At 32.6% G+C, this 24,557-nt stretch overlaps 5 protein-coding genes across 7 annotated transcripts; 4 read left to right on the top strand and 1 right to left on the bottom strand.

Moving 5' to 3' along the window:
- The first annotated feature begins 1,063 nt into the window (after window positions 1–1,063).
- Window positions 1,064–2,785, top strand: mRpL38 (mitochondrial ribosomal protein L38). Of its 2 annotated transcripts, none has more exons than XM_077431407.1 (4): window positions 1,064–1,337; window positions 1,529–2,097; window positions 2,170–2,331; window positions 2,401–2,785. In XM_077431407.1, the coding sequence occupies exons 1-4, from the start codon at window positions 1,159–1,161 to the stop codon at window positions 2,673–2,675; spliced, it is 1,185 nt and encodes a 394-aa protein (XP_077287533.1). In that variant the 5' UTR covers window positions 1,064–1,158; the 3' UTR covers window positions 2,676–2,785. The 2 variants fall into 2 exon arrangements, with proteins under 2 accessions (XP_077287533.1, XP_077287534.1); XM_077431408.1 differs by having other exon boundaries at window positions 1,070–1,337; window positions 1,529–2,103; window positions 2,401–2,710.
- Eaf (ELL-associated factor) lies at window positions 2,693–5,582 on the bottom strand. The gene is made up of 8 exons (XM_077431409.1): window positions 5,259–5,582; window positions 4,432–4,561; window positions 4,255–4,347; window positions 4,043–4,181; window positions 3,759–3,962; window positions 3,519–3,684; window positions 3,283–3,430; window positions 2,693–3,204 (listed from the first exon to the last, which is right to left on the bottom strand). The coding sequence occupies exons 2-8, from the start codon at window positions 4,526–4,528 to the stop codon at window positions 3,092–3,094; spliced, it is 960 nt and encodes a 319-aa protein (XP_077287535.1). The 5' UTR covers window positions 4,529–4,561; window positions 5,259–5,582; the 3' UTR covers window positions 2,693–3,091.
- A 4,222-nt stretch (window positions 5,583–9,804) lies between these two features.
- Pcmt (Protein-L-isoaspartate (D-aspartate) O-methyltransferase) lies at window positions 9,805–11,795 on the top strand. The gene is made up of 6 exons (XM_077430764.1): window positions 9,805–9,943; window positions 10,151–10,287; window positions 10,472–10,697; window positions 10,791–10,876; window positions 10,946–11,020; window positions 11,106–11,795. Exons 1-6 carry the CDS (start codon window positions 9,889–9,891, stop codon window positions 11,199–11,201), a joined length of 675 nt encoding a protein of 224 aa, XP_077286890.1. The 5' UTR covers window positions 9,805–9,888; the 3' UTR covers window positions 11,202–11,795.
- Window positions 11,796–15,628: 3,833 nt separating this feature from the next.
- On the top strand, window positions 15,629–16,131 carry LOC143912328 (homeobox protein H17-like). The gene is made up of 3 exons (XM_077431613.1): window positions 15,629–15,710; window positions 15,797–15,963; window positions 16,033–16,131. Exons 1-3 carry the CDS (start codon window positions 15,629–15,631, stop codon window positions 16,129–16,131), a joined length of 348 nt encoding a protein of 115 aa, XP_077287739.1.
- A 3,502-nt stretch (window positions 16,132–19,633) lies between these two features.
- LOC143911753 (uncharacterized) lies at window positions 19,634–24,107 on the top strand. 2 transcript variants are annotated; one of them, XM_077430775.1, is made up of 11 exons: window positions 19,634–19,843; window positions 19,986–20,156; window positions 20,230–20,433; window positions 20,507–21,067; window positions 21,164–21,251; window positions 22,722–22,859; window positions 22,941–22,994; window positions 23,078–23,255; window positions 23,444–23,509; window positions 23,580–23,724; window positions 23,800–24,107. In XM_077430775.1, the coding sequence occupies exons 1-11, from the start codon at window positions 19,709–19,711 to the stop codon at window positions 23,887–23,889; spliced, it is 1,830 nt and encodes a 609-aa protein (XP_077286901.1). In that variant the 5' UTR covers window positions 19,634–19,708; the 3' UTR covers window positions 23,890–24,107. The 2 variants fall into 2 exon arrangements, with proteins under 2 accessions (XP_077286901.1, XP_077286902.1); XM_077430776.1 differs by lacking the exons at window positions 22,941–22,994; window positions 23,078–23,255 and having other exon boundaries at window positions 22,722–22,899.
- Window positions 24,108–24,557: the final 450 nt, after the last annotated feature.

Genomic DNA, 24,557 nt, shown 5'->3' with positions numbered 1-24,557 from the left:
CTAGAGTTTACGCTGTACGAGTAAATAAGAGATAAGAGATATAAAAAATGACCACTTAAACGAAAACCATGTGAAACGAACGAGAGGTTAGTAAATACGCTGAGTTTTTCCACCACATTAAGGTCTGTTCATACCTAGTCGGCACGAACCGACTTCAGCAGGTATCCGGCCGTACGAAAAGTATTATTTGGTACATTTTGTATGGGTATGTTCATTTCAACCGTCACGTTTACGCCACGGCAGGCTTACAACAGTACCCGACATTTCCTGTTCATACCTTACATCAACATCCGTCAACGTATCGTATCCGTCTTTTTGGCCATCGTGGAGATATACACGCGAATTACGTGCCATGAGTCTGCCGCTTTGCTGTTTTGGACTAATTATTTATCGATAGTGACAGTTGACAGCTGTTCAATCTTTCGACATGGTTTTGGCACTGACAATGACTTCTTGACAATGCTTCCTTAAATTTTGTAGATTTTTTGGTGATTTGTGTTTTTATTTTATCCAGTATTGTTTCAAATTGGTATCGGTTCATACGGAAATATTTAAAAAAAATTTTGTCCATCATCCACTAGCTCCTTATACAGTGTCCAAAGCTCTCCTTCGGTTTTTCTATTTTTTAACATGGGATGCACATCAAAACGCCTCCGTGCTTTTTTATTGCCTTCTTGAGCTTCTTCTTCCAACAACAGCGCGATTATACATAATTTTTCGTTCGATAAACGTCGAAACATTTTTGCTGACTTGTATTCTGACGCGTAGCTACGAATGCACGTGTATGCATTCATATTGTAAGTACTCGACAATACGACGTAAGCAATATTGCGCCGTATCGTCATGGCCTGTAATGTATGAGTAAGCCGATTTTGCCTTGCACTCGGCCAAAGTGCTGTAAACGTGACGTAACCGCGACGTGTAGGTAGATATGAATAGAAATGTAATAAAATGACATATTTGAAACGGAGTCGTGCAGTGCTGTTAAGTATGAACAGACCTTTAGAAGTTCTGTTTATTAGCCAGTTTAGCACCGAGGTGGAAAATATATTTTCAGCCAGTTGGCTACATTAAAGGGTGTGTGCTGTCTATGGTTTGAGTTTGACAGCCGAGTGTGGGCATCGGCTTTTGATAGGTTAAGTGATCCTTGGAGCAGTGATGTGGGCGAGTGGGTTGCGAGATGTCGGAAGTGCAACCATTGGAGTATGGAGAGTGTGTTGTAGAACATTACGGGGTCGTCCACCTGGGGAGGCACTTTCGCTGAAGCAAAAGCTGGAGATGTTTCAAAAATTGCAGCCGATCACTTCACCGCCTCCCACCGACATCGGATTTCCCAAGTATAAAAATAGCCTCATTTTTCAATTAAAATTGCCCAGTAGGGATGATAAAATAACATTACAGCGTTATCTCCTAGTTTTTTCTACACGCGGTACATCGCGTAGTTCAATAATAATTAAAAAATCTAATCCCTCAGTCGTGAACTTTAGACAAAAATGAAAACAAATCACATATTAATTTTAAATTTCAGACTTTCTAAATCAACACAAGCGGCAATGCGTCTCGCAGATGAAAAAAAGAAAAATAATGATCAAGAACTCGAGAAATTAGCTCGTACGCATCAACTGTTAGTGGATATAAATCAAGTCGAAAAGGATTGGTTGGAAATAAATGGTCCACATCAAATCAAGAAAATCGCCGAACACTATGGTGTATTTAAAGATTTATATGACGAAGGCTACTTCGTACCGAGAGTCCCGTTGAAGATATTGTTTGATTTTAAAGATGATATATTATGTCCCGTGTACCATGGAAATATCGTTAAACCCACTGAAGCGAGTAAAGCGCCATACGTGCAGTTTGATGCTGAAGAAGACACTCTTTGGACGTTATTATTAACGAACTTAGATGGTCATCTCACAGAACCAAATAAAGAATATATACATTGGTGTGTGTCAAATATTCCAGGGAACAATTTAAGTAAGGGGGATACCATTGTTGATTATTTACAACCAATACCACCAAAAGGAACTGGTTACCACAGATATGTATTTGTACTCTATAAGCAAACGAAAAAAATGGATTTTGAAATGATTAAAGGTGTTTGTTTTCTCAGTTCATGTCGTTTATAAGATAAATGTGCAAAATTCTAAAAATATTTTTGGATTACAGTTGCTGCAAATGATCCTCTGCAAAATAGAACATTTTACACTAGGGATTGGTATCAAAAATATGAAGATGACGTTACTCCAGCAGGACTTGCTTTCTTCCAGTCAGATTGGGACGTGAACTTGACAGATTTTTACCATAAAAATTTGGATATGATGGAACCAGGTAACATATCGCAAAAAAATTTTGTTTTAAATTAAATTACAAACAATTGATGTTTAAATGTTCTTTCAGTTTTCGAATATAATTTTCCACAACTGTACATAAGACCTCAAGAATGGTTTCCGAAAAGAAAACCCTTCAATCTTTATATGGATAGATATAGAGGTTCAAAACAAATTGCAAAAGAGTATTTCTTGACAAAACTTAAAAAGGAACATCCATTTAGGAAGCCTGATCCTCCATTGAAATTTCCCAATCTCCTTGTTAACCCTAAAAATACTCCATCATGGCTGAGGCAGAAGATTAAAAATGATAGAATAAATAAGGGTCGTATCTTAGAACATTGAATGAAATTTATATAATAAACTTTTTAATAATTAGTAGAAATACTGTTTTATTTCTTTATATATATTTTAAGTAAAATAAAGGTTCAAAATTCATAGATTTATTTTCACAGACCTTAGTTTTCATATAATAATAATAACTATCGCAAAATTATAAAAGTATTATAATTTTATGAGATTAAATAATGTGTGCAATTGGAATAACAAAATTAATTTGTAAGCATGTTATAAAAGATGCTTAATTATTCTTACATATGTCCATTATTAACAAAACCATTATCAACATCATAATCTTAAATTAATAATCATATAAAAACATGATACATATCTGCAAATTAGAAATGAATGGATAACATAATAAATCACTTCACATAACAGTTCCTTAATAATGCACATTTTATTTACAATTTAGCTTATTATTAATCATCATCACTGCCTGATTCCGAAAGGCACAAGTCATCATTTAGAAGTTGCATTGGCATGGATGGCATGTGTACATCAATATTGCCTAAATTTCTGCCATTTGCCACACCTGCACAAATAAAATGGTCAAATACAAGCACAATATAAAAAAAAAAAAGATTTTTGTAATGATTTATACTATCTTTACCATTTACAGCAGGTTTTGAATTATTCGGTACAGTCAACTGGTTTCTATTTGGTTCACTGTCACTTCCATCACTGTCGCTATGGTCACTATCACTTCCACTGCTAGAAGAGTCGCTGGAAGAACTCAATACACCAACTTCAGGCTCTTGCTAAAAACCATGTTTAAAAAGTAACACGTTAAAAAAATATGTAGTTACAAAATTATATTTGTAATATTAATTATAGAATTCAGTGTACCGTAAAAGTAGGCGTGTTACGGGTATCCAAGTTATTATGTCCATTTGTAGGTGGGATTATAAGTGCTGCAGCGGGTGGCGGAGTTTCAACAGCGGGGGCTGACAGATCATCTAAACCGATCATCGGCAAGCTTGCAAGGGTACTTTGACCGGCATTTGCCGTCCAGCTGCAGAAATAAATATTTTAATAACTCATCGTAAAATGGAAAATACTCTTTGCTATGAGAGTAGATGTATTTACGGAGCGACTTGAGGAGGTGAAGTTCTATGCCTAGGTGGAGACGCTCGAAGAGAAGTAGGAGTGTTGGATGTTCCCTTTCTACCACCTGAAGTTACCCTTGTACGAGATGTAGATCTTTGGGTACAATTATTTATAGGATCTACGGGAGTGTGAGGCCTCGGTACTGATGTGGGTAAATGCGTCGGTTTATGAGGTGGCTCTTGTCTAAAAATATAAGATTAATTTCATTAAAAAAACTTATGTTGAAAAATAATAATTGTATTCATTACAAAAAATGTACCAACCTTGTTTTCTTAACTTGTATATTGCTCGATAGTTTCTCTAAAGTTATTACGCCTGTGTTTCTATCAATAATAAGTACACATTCTTTCTGATATGGCCTTTGATTTCCCTTAAATACAGTTTGTGGTACTCCAGAGCCATCTATAATATGCATAATGCATTGATGAATTATAAAAGTGAAATTTTGAAAGAGTCACAAAAATTAACTACTAACCTAAGTGAGGAACGGTTACAGTTACTTGATTATTAGTTCCTACTTCTACTGATGCCATTTTATTTGCATCGACGGAAGCCGGTTTAAAATCACCTACAAAAATTAAAATAAATTATAAATATTGCATATACATATGTGCAATAGTAACTTTGCACTCTTGTCGATAGGGAATATTACATTTTAGAGTGTGAAAAGATGTGGCTTTATTGTTGGAAAAACTGCTTCCTAATTTCAGTTCTCGGAGTTCACCCCCTAATCTTAGTTTATCTGCCATTGTAATCCAATTCCTTACTCCATTCAGTTGAACCTAAAAGTAAAAAATTAAATAAAATAACCATGTAAATTATTATAAAATGTAACATGTTATTAAACTTGTTTGTTCAATTTTTACAATAATTGTTGAGAAAATTGTACTGTAGGCAAATGTGAACTCCTTGGAATTCGTATTTGAAAGTAAATAAATCTTTCCATAGAAGGAAAAATCAATCTATAGGCATAAATCTAATTTGATCTCATTCGGAAATCATCAGTTTTCTATTTGGTGGATGTTAATACTCTACATGGAGATATTTGCAGTTTCAAAATTAATTCAAAGGCCATTTCTACATTGGTACGGAGAACTTTATAGTTAGCGATTTAAGAATAAAAAGTTACGATGGTGTAATTTTCCTTGGTTTTGTTTGAGGTTATAACAGTTGAACCAAAGTTATACAACTGTAATTGTTATTGTTTTCTTTTGCATTTAAGAAGGATATATTGATATATCCTTAAAAATGGTATGAATGTACTCGTAGTCGAAGAATAGAAACAAGTGAAAGAGGAAACAGGAAGAGGTTAAAAAGTAGGCGAGGGTTGTGACACACCAAAGGCGACATATTGGATACGATACGTGGCGTAAAAGCAGAGAAAACCAGATAAAATGTGAGATTCGAAAGGTGTACAGAGAGAAATGAAATAGTAAAGTATAAACGTATAGTATAGGTTGGATATGGTCGAATACGAACCTGGCAGATGGTGGTGTGGTGTGGTGTAGTGTGTCGAGTGATGACGTTTGGCGGCGAGCGAGTGGAGAGAGAAGACGGAGTGGTGGGGGATGAGTCGGGAATCGGGAGTCGGGAGGCAGGAGGCAGGAGGCAGGAGGCAGGAGGCAGGAGTCAGGAGTCAGGAGACGGAAGTCGGCTGGCGACGACCGCACGAGTCGTTACTAAGGCATCGGAGGCGACCGACAGACCAGCCGAACAACAACCGACTAAAGACTACCACATTTGACACGTGAAAATTGAGAGCGCTTTTTTTATTACAGCGCTTTGGTCTAAACACGATACTCTACGTTAAACTTTCTATAAACAATTCGCCCACTACTGATTTTTCTTCTTGTTTTCTTCCCAAAAACCCACCTGACCCAGTTCAAAATGAAACCATCTGTAGAATCAAGTGTCACTAGCCGATTCTGATATATGTTAAAGTTTTTTGTAAATTTGCACTTTCTCTTCGGTATTTTTACGACAAAACTAAAACATAATGAAATGATGTTTTAACAATTAATAAAAGCAAAAGACACGATACGAGTAATCCCTAACCGAATCGCTTAAACGAGTAAAGATACATACAAAAAGCACACAAGATTAAATTACTGCTCCACAAATCGTATTGTCTCAGATTATCTAATGTTCGTTAACATTTTTGGTTTTTCAAGTAATTATGTTTTTTGGAATAAATGTCTTGGTTTTGAGTAAGAAAAAAATGGTCACCTTATAGAATCTACGATCACGAGATGCACCTCGTCGATGGTGGCATGCTGCGAGTCCCTCTTCTTCGCTAGAGATCACTTGCGAGACTATTTACTCCAACAGCACTATGTAGGGAAAATGACAACGATCCAGGAACTCTTCACGCTACCACTTGACCTTGACGACTGTTCTCAGTGGCTCGCCACACTCATCTCTGGTCTAGGTAGACTCCCGCGCACAGATTGGCTGCTAGGGTGGGGGTAGTAGTAGGCATACCAACTTAGATCGTTAGTGCGGCTACCAACTATGTTATGAATGATATGGTAAACGGTTTATTCCATAAAAAGCGATCTCGCGCACGTCACTAAGATCTCGATCACTTGAGTTCTCGTTAGTACAATATTTCGCATGGGTACCTTTCGATTGATGGAGTTTTTGGGTATACCAGATGTTCCGTGATCGAGATTTTATTGACGTGCGTGCGATCACTTTTTGCGGAATAATCATTGAGCCGGATAACATATATGTACATATAAAGTACGTGGCTTTACACATTATAATATTACTATAAATTGGATGATGTGATCCCCACACACAGATGGCTATAGTCCTTCATGTATATTTTTTTAATATATGGTAATATGTATATAAGTCAGTAAAGAGATTGAAAAACATGATTTTTTTTTAATGGTGGAATAATACATAAATATACAAATATCATTTTAGTCGTAAGAAATATCAATTGATAATAATTTACTTTATAAAAAAAAATTGTCATTAAATCATGATTTTAATTAATAATAAATTTGTAGGTATAAAAAGAATATGCACAAATAATTTTAAAATAGTTTTCATGATAGTTATTATTTACAATTACAGCGGCAACCTGTGTCCTCAGGTATATAATATTTGTTGGAGAGAGAAGAGCTTCTAGAGTTTTTGCGGTCAGTGGGGGCATTTTTATGTTTAGTCACGGAGCTTTTACGAGAATTCGAAGGAGATCGATTAGAAGCTAAAGAGTTTTTATTAGAAATTGAAGACTTCCGACGTGTAGATGTGGATCTTTTTCGAGGAGAGTGTTCAAATTGACCTGTAGCTAAAACAAATGGAGAAGGTTCACTTTTGACTTTGGCTTTGCCTACTACAACTGTGGAGCGCTCTTTATTTCTTCCTCGTTGTTCAGATATGTTTTTTTCTTGTTTGATTGCGATGTTACCACTTTTTCCAAGAAACCGTTCTACTGTAGAATTCAATATGCTTTTAATTTTATCAGCAAATCTTAAAAAAAAAAATCAACGTGAAAACAGTAAAAAAACAATTTTTTTATGTAAATTTTTGTACGTTTATTATATAATACCCCAGTCTCAATGGCGTAGGAGAGTTACTAGTACGTACAGCAACATTAGTATTTTTGTTTTTAATTAAAAACATTGATACCAGTAAAATTACAAACAGTGATAGTAAAATTGATATCAAATCTAATATTTTGTCTGACGATTCTATGTAATCACTGAGGAAATCATATTTTTTGAAAAGCTAAAATAAAAAAGAATAAAGAATGTATACATATGTACATATGTGGGTAACAATATTTTTTATTTTGTACTTAAAATATTTATTTTATTAATTACTGAGCCGCTAGCACTATGCAATACACAAATTTGCGAAAAAATATTATTTTCTGTTCATGATATAAACCCATTTTCATTTGGGTTTTTGGTTAGTTAAATTAGCTTAATTAATTTTGCTTTAAATTATTTTGGCTTAGGCTTCAAATTTATAATTTACCGATCGAATGAGGGGTTCCATTTGGGTTCTCAAAATGTCATCAATCGGCAAACAAAAATTTTCTAGTGCCCAATGTGATAAAACTGCTGAAGTTCCAATCTGAAACAATCCTTTCATTTTATGTCTGTTGTTTCAACTTCCATTACAATTTCGAATAAATGTATTTAAATATCAGATTGTGTAAAATGGAATAAAAGGTTGAAAAATGAAATATTATTTGTAAATAAGTGCATACATAATAAAAGGTAAACGGATTATTTCGCACATTGTGATCACGTTGCCACGAAAATCGCGAATGCGGAATAGCTAGCACTCGAGTTCTCCTTAGTATGATAGTTCTCGATGGATGGAATGGATAAATGGATAACGAGGAACGTTGGCATTTTTGGGTTTAGATTTTAGTGACATGTGCGGGATCGCTTTGTGCGGAATAATCACTGAAAAATATATTCGTAGATAACTATTACCTGTACAGTGTATTGGACAACTGGATCACAACTATACCAATTTCCAGGAAACCAGTTGGCCGTACCGATAAAGAGGTTAATACCTCCACAAAATAGCATATATGCTATTTTTTGCAACAAAAAATCATCTTTGATTCTGATAACTTCGTATAAATTCAAAATAATTCCACTAAAAACTGAAATCACGTATTTTGACTCCATTTTAATTTAGACAATGAAATGCATTATTGAAAACAAATGAGTAGATTTTTTTGTAATATTAAACTTTGTTTTGTATTATAAATTTGAATAAATAGGATTTCGACGTGTTGCCAGTTAGAAAGACCATTTTCTAAAAGTAAACATATGACAAATTAATTGTATTGATGCAATGATAAAAAATTATAGGTGGTACGCATCCTGTTCCCATGCAAGCATCTTTTTGTGCACAAAGTTTTTGTTAAGGAGTTGTTACAACTTTAGGGGGTACAGGAGCATCATTTCAGCTTTTTATTTGGCGGGAGGGGGGGGGGGAGGAATTTTTGACCAATTTGAGAGTTGTCTTTCTAGGATTTTACACAATATGTTCAAAATTGTAACGAATAAATACAACGACTCATCACGAACTTATGTATAAAGTTGAGAATATTGAAAAAAATTATGCACGTGATCTCATCTTAGATTTTTACAGAAAAAATTAAGTGAAAGCCAAAGCCGTTTCAAAACAATAAATGCGAGCTTTATAAAATAGCGGTCCTTTCTGACAATTCATTTCATAAGATAAATGAGTTTTACAAATATTTCTCAAAGCAAGCTATTTTCAAGCTTTTGAAGAGTGCACACGAAAAAAGTGCACTCTTTCAGGTAGGTAGTAGATGGATAGGTAGGTAGGTAGCTTTCAGATAGATAGGTAGGTAGCTTTCAGGTAGATAGGTAGGTAGCTGATTTCTAAGTCGATTGACATTTTTGCCTACTTTCCCCGTACATTTAACCCCCACATCACTCCGTTATTGGGTCCGCCTTCTTAAGGCAAATTTGTTTGCAATGCCTCATCTATATCTATAGGTCCAAATGACATTCTAGATTATAGGTACATAAGTATGTAGGGGAAATATTACAATATTACAATTATCTATTGTGTCCCTAAGAATTTTATCAGTATTAATTTACCGTAAATATGTAATTTTAGCTTATTGGATTATTAGTCACATTGTGATGGTCACAAAAACAATTTTTGCTATGAAAACCGCGAATTCGGAATATTTGATACTCGAGTTTTCGTTAGTATGATAGTTATCGTTAGTATGATGGGCTTTTCGGCTGCCAGATGTTCTGTTATAGAGGTTTTCATGACTTTTGGGGGAGCGCTTTGTGACCAATGATCACCGAACCGTAATTTGAATTCAATAAATATTATTTTAATTCTATTGACTAACGAATTCTGCATGGCCAAGAACAAGTATTTCTCTACGTTGAAACATATTCAAAATTATCAGCGTAGGTGTAACTTGTGATCAGTTGGAGAACTGAATCCTCTGTGACATTATGATTTGATGATAACGGTTGGTGGCGGAAAGTGTAAGATGTGGCGAAGGGAGGCGGAGGGGTGGTGTAAGCGAGGGGTGCAATCGGCCCTTTGGGCAGCTGTCGGTTTTTCATCTCGTCTTGGGATGGCGTGGCGCAGTCATGGGAAAGACAATCCCGACATGGTTCGCTGTCTTAGAGGTTCGCTGACTTAGACACCATTATCTCGTCCCCTTCCCTTTCCTTTCACTTGACATTTCATTCCCTTTCCTACACCCACCTGTCAAATCAGCTGTTAAACTGGTAAAATTGACACTGACAGTTATAAACGTCATTGTGATTTTTTAAATAAATTTTGTATGTGACCACTGCTACTTACCTTAAATCGTTTGCGCTTTCTAATTGTAGCCAATCATGTCATACGTTCTGATGAAGTGGAAAATGCTATGCTAGCCGTTGATAGAAAGAATTATTGTCCAACTTCTCCATACATGGATGCACCTCAACCGATTGGATATTCTGTAACCATCAGTGCTCCACACATGGTAAATATTTATTTATAGATAATTTCAAAGTTTGTAAATTTTAACCAGTCAAGTGCAAAAAATATATATATGAAAGGGATTATATATAAAAATATAATCCCTTCATAATGAAAAGGAAATATAGTTTGTTTTTATGCAATAATATTTGAGTGGTAAATCTTTTTATTTATTTGTCTAACATTAGCATGCACACGTTTTGGAATATCTAAAAAATCATCTCGTGCCCGGAGAAAATGCATTGGATGTGGGATCCGGTTCTGGATATTTGACTTCTTGCATGTCTATTATGATTGGTGAGACCGGCACTGTTATCGGAATCGATCATATATCTTCTTTGGTTTCTATGGCTACGACTAATATCAATAAAGATCATCCAGAGCTTTTAAAGTCCGAAAGAATCAAACTTGTGGGTCAGATATGAAAATTGATCATTATATTTTTTTGCTATTATGTTTTGTTATAATTATTTTTGATTGATTTTTTTACGTTTTATTATTGCACAGTTGGAGATGGAAGATTAGGCTATGAGTCTTGTGCGCCATACAATGCAATTCATGTTGGAGCCGCTGCGCCTACAATGCCACAAGCTGTAAGTTTGTTTTAATCAGCTCTATATAAATTTGATGGAATATTTTTAATAATGATTATAATCATGCAGCTTATAGACCAGTTGAAACCTGGTGGGCGGTTAATAGTTCCAGTGGGACCTGGGGGAGATCAGCGGCTAACTCAGGTAATATACCTTTCTTTTTGTTTACATAAACATTTTAGTTTAATCATAAGAAATTCGGATTATTATTATTGGATTTTTGTTGTAGGTTGACAAATCCGCCGACGGTTCAATTACTACCAAAGTACTAATGGACGTTTGTTATGTTCCACTCACAGACAAAAATAAGCAATGGAGAGAGTGACACTGGCTGACATTCACTAAATATGTCATTTTTATATTTTGCCTTTGTCTAATAAGTTGGCGATTATTTATATTTTTGGCACCACGCATTTATCGTTAAAAATCTTTTTTTTTTAGTTAAGAAAATGCATATTTGAAAACGATTTTTTTAACAATCTTGATGATAAAAGTACAATCACAGTCTGTCTTTTTTCTCTGTGTTAAATTATAAGATGCATCTATTGAGTTTACATATAATGTATAATTTAAAATTGTATTATAAATTTTAAAATCATATTATTTCTTTTTGAATTGAGTGATAAGTATTTTTATGATACTATCGTTTTATTTATTATAATTAATATCAAATATCATTGAAATCAAATAAAAATGTATTTTAATTATAACATATTTTAATATACATACCTATTTAAGCATAATATTCAGTCAAACTGCACGTACCTATATCTATCGAATTATCTTCGATATGAAAATTAATATTTTAACAGTAATGATGACATTTCAAATGTTTAAGTCTACTTAATAAATTATATTATGTTTTATGATTATTGTAAATATTACTTTAAATCAAGAAATATAAAGTTTTTATACAATTCTACTTTTATTTTTTTTCTAATATGGGCATGTACTATGTATTTATGTACATATTTGAAATTTGACTTGGTAACGTATTCCAAAGGTCTGCCATGGTAAAAATTCGATTTTACATGAAATATTACACATTTAATAAGAATTTATGCCTTATTTTGAATATACATAAAATTGTTGCTAAGAAAAACGAAGGTAATCCAAAATGTAATGTGATTTAATTGTAGAAGTGAAAGATTTTAATCTCAATATCATTTTTAAAGAGAAAGAAAACAATGAAATCATTAATAAGGTTTACATTAACGCTGATTCGTAAGTGTTGCTATAAATGAAATACTTAATATTACATAGTCAACATTTTTAGGCATTAGATTTCGTTATATGTATAGTATTATATTACATTCGGCTATATATGTATGTACGTATACTTATCTGACCATGCATGGATTATGCTATTAATCACAAATGTATACATAAATACCCGATATCAAAAGTACCGGAAAATATCAAAACAAACAACAACAAAATAAGGTCAAAAGCAATTTCGCTTAAGATTACGAAATTAATATTTCAAATTGTATTCTGTGAGAAACGTACGTATGCATATTGAAGCGTGTGACGTGTGTTTATGTGTGTGTGTGTATAGTTTTTTTTTTGTTGATTTTCCAAGTGGTTATTGTAACAAAAGGCGATGCGGTTTGTTTGGATGAACCGCACGCGATGAGAACTAACAACATGTAATCTTTACATAGGTATCGGGTTTCACAAATAAATGATTTGCATTAAAACGTTTATAAATGCGCTAGTTACGCGCATCGTTGCACATAGATGGCTATCAGTTTCACAGTGTTGAGATGGCCAAATTGGATACGTTTCATGTACATATGTGAGCATCTGCTCCCTTGAGTGGTCGGTGCCATTTCAAACCACTTCAAATCGGACCCTTCGCTTACGAAATCGGTCCAATTGTGGGATGTACACGGAAAACGAAACCACACCCCTCGATTATTATCTGAAAAGCTTGAAATTGGGAATTAGACATACATAAAATCACTTAGCCACTGTTGTACTAATGTCATCAACGATACAACACAATCACAAGTCTTCTTTGAAATCTTGTTCGCTCTTTCTAGTGATGATAACTGTAGCTGAGAGAAAATATTTTGCGTTTTTTGATATTTCGCAGATGATCATATTTCATTTTAGGAAAACGAAGTGATTCCACGCTGTTATTTTATCAACACCAATAATATCTTATTTAAAGTTCATTGAAGTCACAGGAAGTGGCGATAATTTTCTAATCCGAAAAAAGATTTTCAACGAAAATTTCACATTATTTTATGTCAATTTTTAAACTGTTCTAAAAACTGTTTAAACTTTCAAAATTTTGTAATTACTTTGCATTTTGAAATTGCACTTCAAAAATAAAAAGAAGATAAAAATAATCGTTCTCGGTACGATTTAGATGTCTTTTTTGCACAAAAACAAAAACAAAAAGGTGACATGCTAAGTCTGCGCAGTCGCGATCTTCTCGAAACTCATCCCCCTTGAGTGTTGATTCGATGATATTTTGTCCTCGTACTGACACAGGTTGATGAAAAACGGTGATTCCCATATTTTAAGAAATGTAGGAGAAACTTGTCGAAATAATAAGATTGTACGAATTTATAATGACCTGAAGAAACGCCATTCTCAGCCGGAAACCACGAGCACGTGCGTGCCTTACGATCCAGTGTGTTTGCGCCGTTATCCAGAATTTTTAGAAATTTGTGAATAAATTCTGTAATTAAAACAGTTTTGTGGAGAAATTCAAAATAAAATTAATATACACATAACATATGTATATTATTTATATACTTATAAACCTCTTAATGTCAAAATCACATTTCTCCAGTGGAGAGTGAAAGCTTTTTTACTATCGACATTGTATCACTTTTATCGTGTTTTTCTGATACTTTTTTTGCAGGTGGATTTTGGAATATTATTTTTGAAAAGGTTATATAATATAAAAATATTCATTTTGACCAAAAGTACAATATGCTCTTATATTATTTAGCGAAAGTGATCAAAAATGTGAAATCCTTTTTCAACATTCACTATTTCACTATCAATTATTTCGATTTCTTATTCAATGCATATTACAAATGTGCATTATAAAATTTTATTATTAGAAAAATGTAGTAATTTTTATGTTGGCCACAACTTTTTTTTTGCGTATTTATAATAAATTAATCCAAATAAAGAGTGACGTATACTATGGTCCGTGTAATTTAGATCCATGCGCCCCATTTTGTATCATATTACACAAAGAGTGGCGACTTGTAAACATACTGCGAAAAATTTGATGTCGTCAACACACGACTTTGTGTGCATATTTATGTATATTTTTCAGTTACCCGAACCGATATTTTTTTCGGTTCGGTGAAATTAAAATATATAATTTGGAATTGTCTATTAAAAATATGTTTTAGAAACTTTTACAAAAATATATCGATATCAACACACACACACACACACACATTTTTTCTAGATCATGAAAACGTGATCTGTAATCGATTCTGAGTTCGAATCAGTCAAAATCTCGAGTTAGAATTTTCGCATGATCACAAAACTTCATCTATTGTTACTACTTACATAGATAAAGTAAAAATTTGAACAAAATCCGACAACCGGAAGTAGAACTTTTGTCTTGTGCAAGTTTCCATACATTTGCGCTCAATTTGTATCGCTATCACATCTTTACGGTTCAATATCAAATTTTTTTTGTAACCTTCTTATATTCCTCAAATACATAGATAAAGTCATGGGTTGGTCACACCCGAATTTTTTTTACTGAACCGGAACGAAAAAAAAATAGCTGTTCGGGTCTTTTATAGCTAAAAATAGCTGTTTGGGATTTTTATTGAATATTAAATTAGACCATCAATAAGTTTTTTGAAAGCGTTTAATCTTCAAGCATTTCTTATTTATTTGTTCATGTTGGCTCTCCTGGGTGTGCCACTGATTTCAGGTATATTTCGAATAGTTACTGGTCCAGTGACCATTATGAATTGACACATTTTTGTTATTTTCAGTATTAATGATAATATTTTTGTCTCTATAAAGTGTGTGAGACATCATACATATACCTATAATTGTATATGCATAGTTATTATTTTTTAGAAAACTAATAGACGATGTGGCTATTATAAAAATTTTGAACAATGCTTACATAATAATTTGTTATTTTTTGCATCCACTTCTAAATTTATCCCGTAAACATATCATGTTTCTTTTTAAGGGAGGGAAGTGATTTCAATTGTTGCTACTGAATAATCTGGTTCCTATTATAATAAAGCATTCGTTGCCATTGGATGGAAATCCGAAGGGGCGGTTCTATGAAGTTTATAAAATTGTTCAGTTCCGATTGTACGAATAGTACGCCCCTGTCTTTTATCGGAACATCCTACATTTGTGAAAATTAAACTTAACGCGTTCGTGCGTACATTTTGAAGAAAAAAAAGATAGTAAAATTTATATTTGTAAATATGTACATGTGAATTATTTTAATTGGAATAATACGTATTCATTATGAAGAATGAGGTTAGTTTAATTTATTTTTTAAGTCAAAATTTATGGAAATTTATATATAAATATATATGTACGAATTATAAGCAGTGAAAGTTTGAATTGTACAATAAAAGTGTTTTTCAGGAAAATCGAAGTTCGAGTAATTTTTCAATTGATCACATACTAAACCGAGCTGGTCAAAATACATGCTCTTCCGTACAATACGACAAAAATGTTTCAAGTCAGTGTAATATAAATACGAACCAAATGATTGTTGATTATTCTGTGCAAATGGATTATGAAAGAAGTGATTATCAGCCGTATACATTTCAATGGTTAAATTGTACGCGATATCATCCACCAAAACTACCTCGTAATAATAATACAAGTTAATTGAACATTTTTTCCATTGCTAGATTGTTGTAATTCAATTTCGTTTTATCTTATGTACATATGTAGGTCCGTACAAAAAAGAAACTGCCAAACGTCAACCGGGTAGACATCCTAGAATTCCGTTCACGGCCTTGCAAATAGAAACGTTGGAAAAAAGTTACAAGAATTCGCAATATCTTTGTCCAGACGAAATTGTGAAACTTTCACAACAGCTTGATCTTTCAGATACAAGGGTAGGCTATTAAGATTTTTTTTATAACATAATAAGTTTTGATGTTTCTTAGGCGTTGTTTTAATTTTAGATAAAAATTTGGTTTCAAAATCGACGAGCGAGAGAAAAACGCGAAAAAGATTCCAGTTCCCAATATTCGAAATCTGAAGAACGAAGCCATACTATTTGATAAATTTATTTTATAACTATTACTGGAATTATAATACATACATAGAATATTGCACATAGTGGAAGCATTTAAATTGTCTTGTTTAACAGAAATCGATTTTATGAAATATATAGTATATAGGTATTTGTAATTATTCCATAATAATTTTAAAATTGATTAATACTGTTTGAAAATATTTTGGAGTCGGAATAAAACTTATTTTATTTATAATGATCAGAAAAGTATGAATGAAGAAAAATGAGTGCTCTGAGCAAATTAGTGCAAATTCAGTTTAAAATGATTTGTTTTGTACAATACAGAAAAACTGCATATGTATGTACATAGATTCTATAGATACTGTAACTATTAAAATAACGTGGCCACTCGTACTAGTTTTTTACAGTATGTGCTGATAATTCATGATATACTTTTACCATTACAATTTTTATCTAATAGATAGATTGAAATATTCAAAGAATTCAGCGAAAATGAAATCTCTTATTAAAATATTGGCAAATTAGTCGGAAAATTCCTCTGTTTACTAACAACAAATACACCTGCCGAAGACTTTTTTCTTTAGCGAACAATTACGGTCCAGTGGTTGAATGTTGAAACTTCAAATGTAAGACGCGAAGTATAATTTTTACCAATTTCGTGTAGAATTTCACGAGAGCATTAAAATATGAATTTATTTTTCATAAATGTGCGCCCACGGTTTTTTGATGTTCGTTATTAATAATTGAAGTATGTTTTGGAAAAAATGTTCTGGTTTTGAATTAAATAAAATTGGTCAAATGTGTATTTATATTCTAATCATAAAACTGCTGTTCATCTTTGAAACTATTGAAAAACAATACATATTTCAAACTATTATTATTTGATACTAACAAACTATTACATATTTCAAAACAAAATGTAAACTTTAATATTACGTGAAATTTTATTTGTCTATAAATAATAATTATAATACACTAGTGTTGTGCCCGATGGAATATCATCGCATGGGCTATGGCATATTAAGCTATTAAAAAATTAAATGAAATGTGTCGGTTCTGTGTTCGATCCACACGCGGTCGTATTTTTTTTAAATATATTTAATATAATATTTATATTTAATTGCTTAGTATGAAAAAAATGTTAAAAACTACCTACCTACCTACATATAAAAATATAAAACACCAATAGAAATATTAATTAAATACATATTCAATAGATGGCGCTAAACGCTCAGAGATTAATTTGCCTAGAGGAAACATTGGTCGCAAACAGTATATATACAGTAGCGGACTGGCCATACAAGCGAACATGCCCGATGGCATGGGGGCCCTACTATCTGTTAGAAAATATGGGCCCTCATTAAAATTAAATAACTTTTTAACTACTTCACGTGTGTAAAAATTTATAGGATATTGCACTTTGGGACCTAAAGTTTAGGTATTTCAACAAAACAAATTATCTTACGACATACACAAACAACTAATACCTGCTTTAACAGCGCAAGGATCGGTTTACTTTTTTTATTAGGCTCGAAATGTAAGTTTCAACATTTACGTGGGCCCTTTTGCCGGGCCCATTTCCAACCTCAAGATTATGTATATACCAATATCTATGTAACAACTACCTACTGAAATAAAAATGGGAATAAACGAATTTCCGTGAATAATACAAACTGAATTGCTTAAAACAATTTTGATAGGACGATTCATTATCAACCAGCTATTTAAATTTACTTCATACTTTCAAAATAACATTTGATTATACATACTTCGACGATATATAATAGTAAGATTTAAATACACAATTTTAAACAGTGGAAGAAAAATCCGGTAAACTACCAACAGGAGTAAACTGTCACTTTCGGTCAACGGGTGTTCACGAAATTTTATATATCAAGCATTAGGTTTATAATTATAGATATGAAATGTCAGTTCGATACGTTGAAATGTTTCCGAGAAAAAAATAAAAATACCTCGATCTTATAGGGTAAAAGTACTACTTCCGGTTGAGATAAAAATAATTTTATATATACGTATACATATATAAAATAATAAAAATAATAAAAAGACACAGAAACACACACTCAGACACACAGAGCCGCAAATATTTTTCTATATTATGTAAACGTGATCAGTAGAGGTAGGATTGTCACAGTGCTATCCATTGTTCCATTGTTGTAAATCCTTTTTAACAATGCATTTACAACCTTTGAACAATACGCGGCACCTTCTGGGTCCGGTGACTAGTGATCAGTGATCGATTCTGAGTTCGAATTTTCGCTTGTTGTTATTACGTACATATGTATGTACATAGGTACAGTGAAAAGACAATCGGTAGAAGTTAATTGATAGTTTTTTAGTGACTCAGTTTGATGGTCTATTTTTGTTAACCATGTGAAGATTTTTGGAAAAAATTTTTCGCCTGCGGCACTTTTTGCGCTTTTTACATAATATTTTTTTATAATGATTTTTTCAAAAATTAGTTATAAAATATGAAAATAATAAGGTTATTTTTGAAAAAATAATTATAAAAAGCTAAAATTTTCATATTTTATAACTCAATAAGGTGTATGCAAAGAATATTTTCCATTTTTATTACGATATAAAAAAGATTTTTTTTTTAAATATTCAATTTTGCATTCTTACCTAGGACAAGGGTTAAAACTAAATATACAATGTAATTTATGGATCTATTTTGCTTTTGCCATTTTTCTTGTACATACCTAAATTTGTTTATTCCATTTTTTTAAATTTCATTTATTTTTTACCCTTGATTTTTAGCGTGATGGAAAGAAGAAAATTTTGTTATATGGGGGGGGGACAAATTTTTGTAACCCTGGGGGCCCCCTTTGACTCCTGGCATGCACTAATTTCAGTCCCAGTCCGCCACTGTATATATATATAGAAGTTTTTTGTTAATTTGTTATGATCAGGCGCGGCTCGTGCATAGGAACTGCGGCGCTGCAGCACCCCAGAAAAAATACAAAAAAAATAACATTTGTATACATTTAAAACTTGTGAATATAATTTAATAATAATGATTAGATATTTGACATAATCATTATTAATGAGTATGTCAAATATATCTAAATACAAGTTGTAAATGCGATTTTTTTCTGGGAGTGCTGCAGCGCCGCAGTTCTTATGCATGAGCCACGCCTGGTTATGATGTCTGTATTATCTTCGTACGTTTTGTTGGCAGTGTTTTAACTGTGACGTAAATATGTCGAATCGAAACGACTACAATAGTACAGCGAGCGTTATCTTACACAGACACATAGAATAGTGATATTATATACATACATATATATTATGTATGTGATTTAATTTTTGTAGATGAATTTTAAAATATATTCAATTATTTTAGGTTATTTTCTTTAAATCTGATTTTGTACATACATATGAAATTTTATGGTTTTGAATATTATTCAGCTTAAAAATTGTTTTATTTATCATAAAGTGCACGAATACCACACGAGAACCAAAATTTAAAAAAACATTTTTGAAGGTACTTTTTTTACAATGGTAACATTTGTCAAAGTATCATGAGTATGGCAGCACCAAGGCATCTGTCAGTGTGATACAAAATTTATCGGTTCGATATGTCAATTAATATCGAGGAAATATGTCGTGTATGTCTTTCGCCAGCCACCGCCAAGAAGAACTCCAATTTATTTTTTTCAGCAGGACGTTCAGTTCAACTTTGGGCGAAGGTTATGGCCTGCGCTTGGGTACAGGTATTTCCATCAGTCACATTTCTTCTTGAATACCTGGATATTTTGTAGAGTATATTTTCAAAATCCACATCGATTTCGACCTTCTATAATCATACAAAGCAGGGGTCTGATTCTACACGATTTATTAATTTTTAACTTTCAGGTGTATGAGGGGGATGGTTTACCATCACAAATATGTTATAAGTGCCACAATAAATTAGATATCGCTTATCAATTCAAACAACAGTGTGAAGCTGCTGACGCTCATATACGACAAATACTGAATAGAAGTTCAAATGAAAAAAGTCCATCGATCAATATTGATTTGACTCAGGTTTGCATATGTAAAGTATTTTAGATTTAAATGATCAAGTATTTAATTTATTTTGTCGCATTTTCATTTTTAGAATCAACCGGATTGTCTAGCTGAATGTAAACCACTTAATTTCAATGTAACAAGTGAATGTTTGGATTTGGCGCAAACTGATTTCTCTCTTACTACTTACCGTGTAAATCAAGATGTTTCACTTCATCACCAGATAGATTTCAGATTGCGAGACTCAGATTTGGCATTGATGAAACACGAGCCAGGAATAATTTCAAGTTTAAATGTTTGTAATTTTTTTTACATGTGTAAATATACTAAAAGGAAATTTTTATAATATATATTTATTTACATTACAGGCGTTTAATAATTTACCTCTGCCGAAAAATGATTGTCAAGTGAATTCATCATCATTCAAATGTGAAAGTTTCAATGAAAATGATATATTATTGGACAACTTGCCTGCAAAATTGTTTGAATCCGTCGACGCAACAATTAATCAAGGGACTATTGAACTGACTGATCATAATGATTCCAAACTGCCAGTTTGGAATCTAAATCAAAAAGATCCTACTATTTCATCAATAAGCAATAAGAGTGACTTTATTTTTAATTCAGAAGATAATAGTGAAAATAGTGACGATAAAGAAAATTCACATAAAGATAATGAACCTGATATATCATTTTTGTCTGTTGATTTTCCTGTGAACCATTTTAATGTCGAAAGTATATTACCTGACGTCTGCAGCGACTCATCTGCAATGGATATAGAAAATGATTGTGATTTTTCTAAAATCGAAGAAGAGAATTTGCCTTCAGAACATACCGTAAAGGAAACAATTAAACCTGCCATAACTTCGAATGAATGTAGTGAGCCTATTGTAGAGACTAAGAAAGTCAAAAAAAAGAAACAAAATCAGGTAACTGTTTCCTAAGTCAACATCTTAAATAAGGTATATGAGATAAAATTTATTGTTAAAATACATATGTACATATATCTGGTTTATTAATTTTAGAATAAAAAACATAATAAAAGCAATGAAAACAGTGATACTGTTCAAAAGCCTGGAAGAAAACCAGTTCAAGAACAATGTGAACTTTGTGGTCAGTATAATCCTGTATATTAATTATCAGGGCCGCCGAAAAAAACCCCGAGTCCTGGGAAAAAATAGTTCTGGGCACTGATAAAATTAAAAAAAAAATCTTATTAAAAATTTTGGAAATTTTAGTATATTCGGCATAAAATACAGCAATTACGGGAATAAAATGTAATTGAACGTCGCAAGCCAATTTTTGTTTTCATTTATTAAAATCTTTTTAGTGTCTTGTCTTCATCCAGACGTTGATGACCACCTCGTCGACTATTTGAAGATATCCGCATTGGTCTTCTGCGGCTCCGAACAGTCCTTCGGTGGTCATATCGGTCCACATGCGCATGCTTCAAAGCTAAGATAACTTCTTCCTGCCAATCCATTTTCTTCCTTCTATTTTTCTCATGGCCATCAGATGGAGACATTCGTATTTTGGACCCCGTATTATATGTCCGAGAAACTCCATATTTCTCTGCTTGATGACAGAAACAAATTCCCTGCCTCTCCCTATCACGCTGAGGACAGCTTCATTGGTGATTTTTTTGGTCCATGGGATCTTCAGCATACGCCTGTAGACCGACATCTAAAAAGCTTCAATGCGGCTGATCATCCTGATCTTCAGAGTTTACGTTTCGCATCCATGTAGCAACACTGACCAGGTGTAGTTCTTCGCGAATCTCAAACGCGTATGGAGATTGAGATGCTTGTTTGTAAGCGCTGCCTTAATTTTGTTGAACGCTGTTCTAGCCGTCTCGATGTAGATTATCAAGTTTTCATCTGGGTCCATTTCTTCATTGAACCAAGTACCTAGGTATTTAAATCTCTTGACCCTTTCTAACACCTCTCCATCCAACGATAGATTACCGGTGTCCATTTGCACTTTATTGACTACCATAAATTTCCTCTTCTTTATATTTATATGTAGACCTCTTCGATTGCTTTCTTGATATACGCGGCTTAGGGATCTTTACAAGTCTGCTAATTTTTGGGTAACTAGTGCCATGTCATTGGCATATCGTATGTTGGTAATTGTTTCGCCGTCTAACTTTATACCATCTGCTTATTGGAGAGCATCGTGAAAGGTAGATTTAGTGTAAGTGCTAAAAAGGGAAGGTTATAGGTGATAGGATGCATCCGTGCCTGATGCCCTGCTCTATTGAATCTCATCAGCGAATTGATCGCAGTCTGAATCCAATAAATATTTCGTAGCAATCTCACATCTCTGTCATCCAGGCCAATATTTTTTAAAGTTTCCATCAGGCGAACGTGTTGGACGTGGTCAAAGGTTAATTAGGAATCTTCTAATCTATCTGCAGACAAATCATTGTGAAATCGGTCAGTCGGACTCCTGACATGGGTCCTTCGAATAGCCTGGAACTTTACCCGGACTCCCCCACCCTCTCGTCAGGCTTGATTATTATTATACGTATAACAATCATGTTATATTAATGCATTTTTTTAAATATGATTTTTATATTTTTAGGTAAAGTATTTAAATATCGCAGTTATATGGTGCATCATTTGCGTTTACACTCCGGAGACAAACCATTTAGTTGTTCGATTTGTGATCAAAAGTTCACTCTTCGCAACTCGCTGGCTAAGCACCAGAAGACACACACGAGTATTACGGATACATTCACTGCGAGACTTCATATTAAATTGTAACTAATAAAATTATATACATTTTCTATGTTTATTTTAGGTGATAGGCCATATATATGTGCAGTTTGTGGAAAATGTTTCAGATGGCCCGCAGGTGAAATAAACGACTAATGAATAATTTTTTAAACGACTTTGTATATATTTAATAAATGTTGAATATTTGAACGGATGTTTTAGGATTGAAATTCCACATGAGGGCACATACTGGTGAAAAACCATATGAGTGTGATGTATGTGACAAAAAATTCTCTCAAAAGAGTAATCTGATAATACATAAACAAATTCATTCTGGGCAGCGCGATCACATTTGTACGATATGCCAAAAAGCATTTAAATTTTACAAACATTTACAAAGGTTATTTAATGATTATTTGTGTATGAAATGTATAATTCGATTTATTAGTTATATATTTTAAGTATGATAATGTAAAGCTTGAAATGACATACATACTTATATTTTATTTAGTATGAGTTTTCATATGTCTTATTTTATATGTAAGTAAGTTTGGTTTTATGTGGTAAAAAATACCCTTTCTTCTTTAGCCATTTGTCATTGCATTCCGGTGTGAAAGGATTTAAATGTTCCTTGTGTGATAAAAGTTTTCACAGGTAAGCGATCTTCTCAATCATTCAAGTAAATTACGCTTATACATTTACTCAATTACTCAATTTTTGTTAGAAAAAATCAGCTTAATAACCATTTGTCGGTGCATACCGGAGAAAGAGCATATAAATGTGATATTTGCGGATACGCGTCTTCAAACTCGAGTAACCTTAGATCACATTCTCGAATACATACAGGAGTGAAACCATACAAGTGTAAAGTGGGTATTTTGTGACAAAGTATTGTTTATATTTATTAAAAATTAAATGATTTTAATTGTTCATGCTATTTTTAGATATGTAAAAAGGCTTTCTCGCAATCGAGTGCGATGAAAAGACATATGCAACAACATTTAATGTGCTTAAATCCTAATAATGCTAACTGAGTCTGAAAATTTTGTTCCATGTTATTGTGATATTAAAAGTTATATTTATGTACTATGTGATTTTTGAGTTGTGAATGATTTTAAGTCTGATGTAAATTGTTTTGTTTATTGTAAATTGAATGTAGTAAACGTGCAAACTCGAATTATTTGTATTATCATTTATTATATTCTTACATGTGGATATAAAAATAAATGGCTTTGATTTGTCAATAATTTTAAATGCTTTTAGTCAATTATTACGATGAATGGTGAGTAAATAATATAAACAACATGACATTCCAAATTAACATTAAACAGTTAATATAATAAATGGTCAGTTATATGTATACATATGTTGATTGGTCAGTATTTTAATTAAATTATCGATATATTTTAGTAGTTCTATTGTGCTATTGCATAATAAAATTATTTCTTTTAACCTTTAACGTTTGAGTGGTTTTATTATTCTACAAAATGAATATTTGGTTGAATTCAATAAAAACATTTACTGATTAAACTGATAAATTAACTGAACAAATTTGTGTTTATTCATACATATGTAGTTACTGACCATTTAATTTTAAAGTTACAAAACGAACGGCGAAATTAGTATAATCGAAAATGTAGTTATTGAAATATTTTTTTAGTTTTGTACAAGCAGTAGTTATGAAAAATCAGTAAGAATGAAA

This window comes from Arctopsyche grandis, chromosome 5 (genome assembly GCF_051622035.1).
Source record: "Arctopsyche grandis isolate Sample6627 chromosome 5, ASM5162203v2, whole genome shotgun sequence".
Lineage (NCBI taxonomy): Eukaryota > Metazoa > Arthropoda > Insecta > Trichoptera > Hydropsychidae > Arctopsyche > Arctopsyche grandis.
This window is presented reverse-complemented; position numbering and strand designations above follow the sequence as displayed.

Excerpts from the sequence above, each read along its gene's own strand:
- Pcmt (XM_077430764.1), top strand. The coding sequence starts at position 9,889 with ATGGCGTGGCGCAGTCATGGGAAAGACAATCCCGACATGGTTCGCTGT. Across the intron at positions 10,877-10,945 it reads CGCCTACAATGCCACAAGCT|CTTATAGACCAGTTGAAACC; the intron begins GTAAGTTTGTTT and ends ATAATCATGCAG. Across the intron at positions 11,021-11,105 it reads GAGATCAGCGGCTAACTCAG|GTTGACAAATCCGCCGACGG; the intron begins GTAATATACCTT and ends TTTTTGTTGTAG.
- LOC143912328 (XM_077431613.1), top strand. The coding sequence starts at position 15,629 with ATGGATTATGAAAGAAGTGATTATCAGCCGTATACATTTCAATGGTTA. Across the intron at positions 15,711-15,796 it reads TCATCCACCAAAACTACCTC|GTCCGTACAAAAAAGAAACT; the intron begins GTAATAATAATA and ends GTACATATGTAG. Across the intron at positions 15,964-16,032 it reads TTGATCTTTCAGATACAAGG|ATAAAAATTTGGTTTCAAAA; the intron begins GTAGGCTATTAA and ends TTTTAATTTTAG.
- Eaf (XM_077431409.1), bottom strand. The coding sequence starts at position 4,528 with ATGGCAGATAAACTAAGATTAGGGGGTGAACTCCGAGAACTGAAATTA. Across the intron at positions 4,182-4,254 it reads TGTAACCGTTCCTCACTTAG|ATGGCTCTGGAGTACCACAA; the intron begins GTTAGTAGTTAA and ends TGCATATTATAG. Across the intron at positions 3,431-3,518 it reads GTAACACGCCTACTTTTACG|CAAGAGCCTGAAGTTGGTGT; the intron begins GTACACTGAATT and ends CATGGTTTTTAG.
- mRpL38 (XM_077431408.1), top strand. The coding sequence starts at position 1,159 with ATGTGGGCGAGTGGGTTGCGAGATGTCGGAAGTGCAACCATTGGAGTA. Across the intron at positions 1,338-1,528 it reads ACCGACATCGGATTTCCCAA|ACTTTCTAAATCAACACAAG; the intron begins GTATAAAAATAG and ends TTTAAATTTCAG. Across the intron at positions 2,104-2,169 it reads TGAAATGATTAAAGGTGTTT|TTGCTGCAAATGATCCTCTG; the intron begins GTTTTCTCAGTT and ends TTTGGATTACAG.
- LOC143911753 (XM_077430775.1), top strand. The coding sequence starts at position 19,709 with ATGTCAATTAATATCGAGGAAATATGTCGTGTATGTCTTTCGCCAGCC. Across the intron at positions 19,844-19,985 it reads TGGCCTGCGCTTGGGTACAG|GTGTATGAGGGGGATGGTTT; the intron begins GTATTTCCATCA and ends TTTAACTTTCAG. Across the intron at positions 20,434-20,506 it reads GAATAATTTCAAGTTTAAAT|GCGTTTAATAATTTACCTCT; the intron begins GTTTGTAATTTT and ends TTTACATTACAG.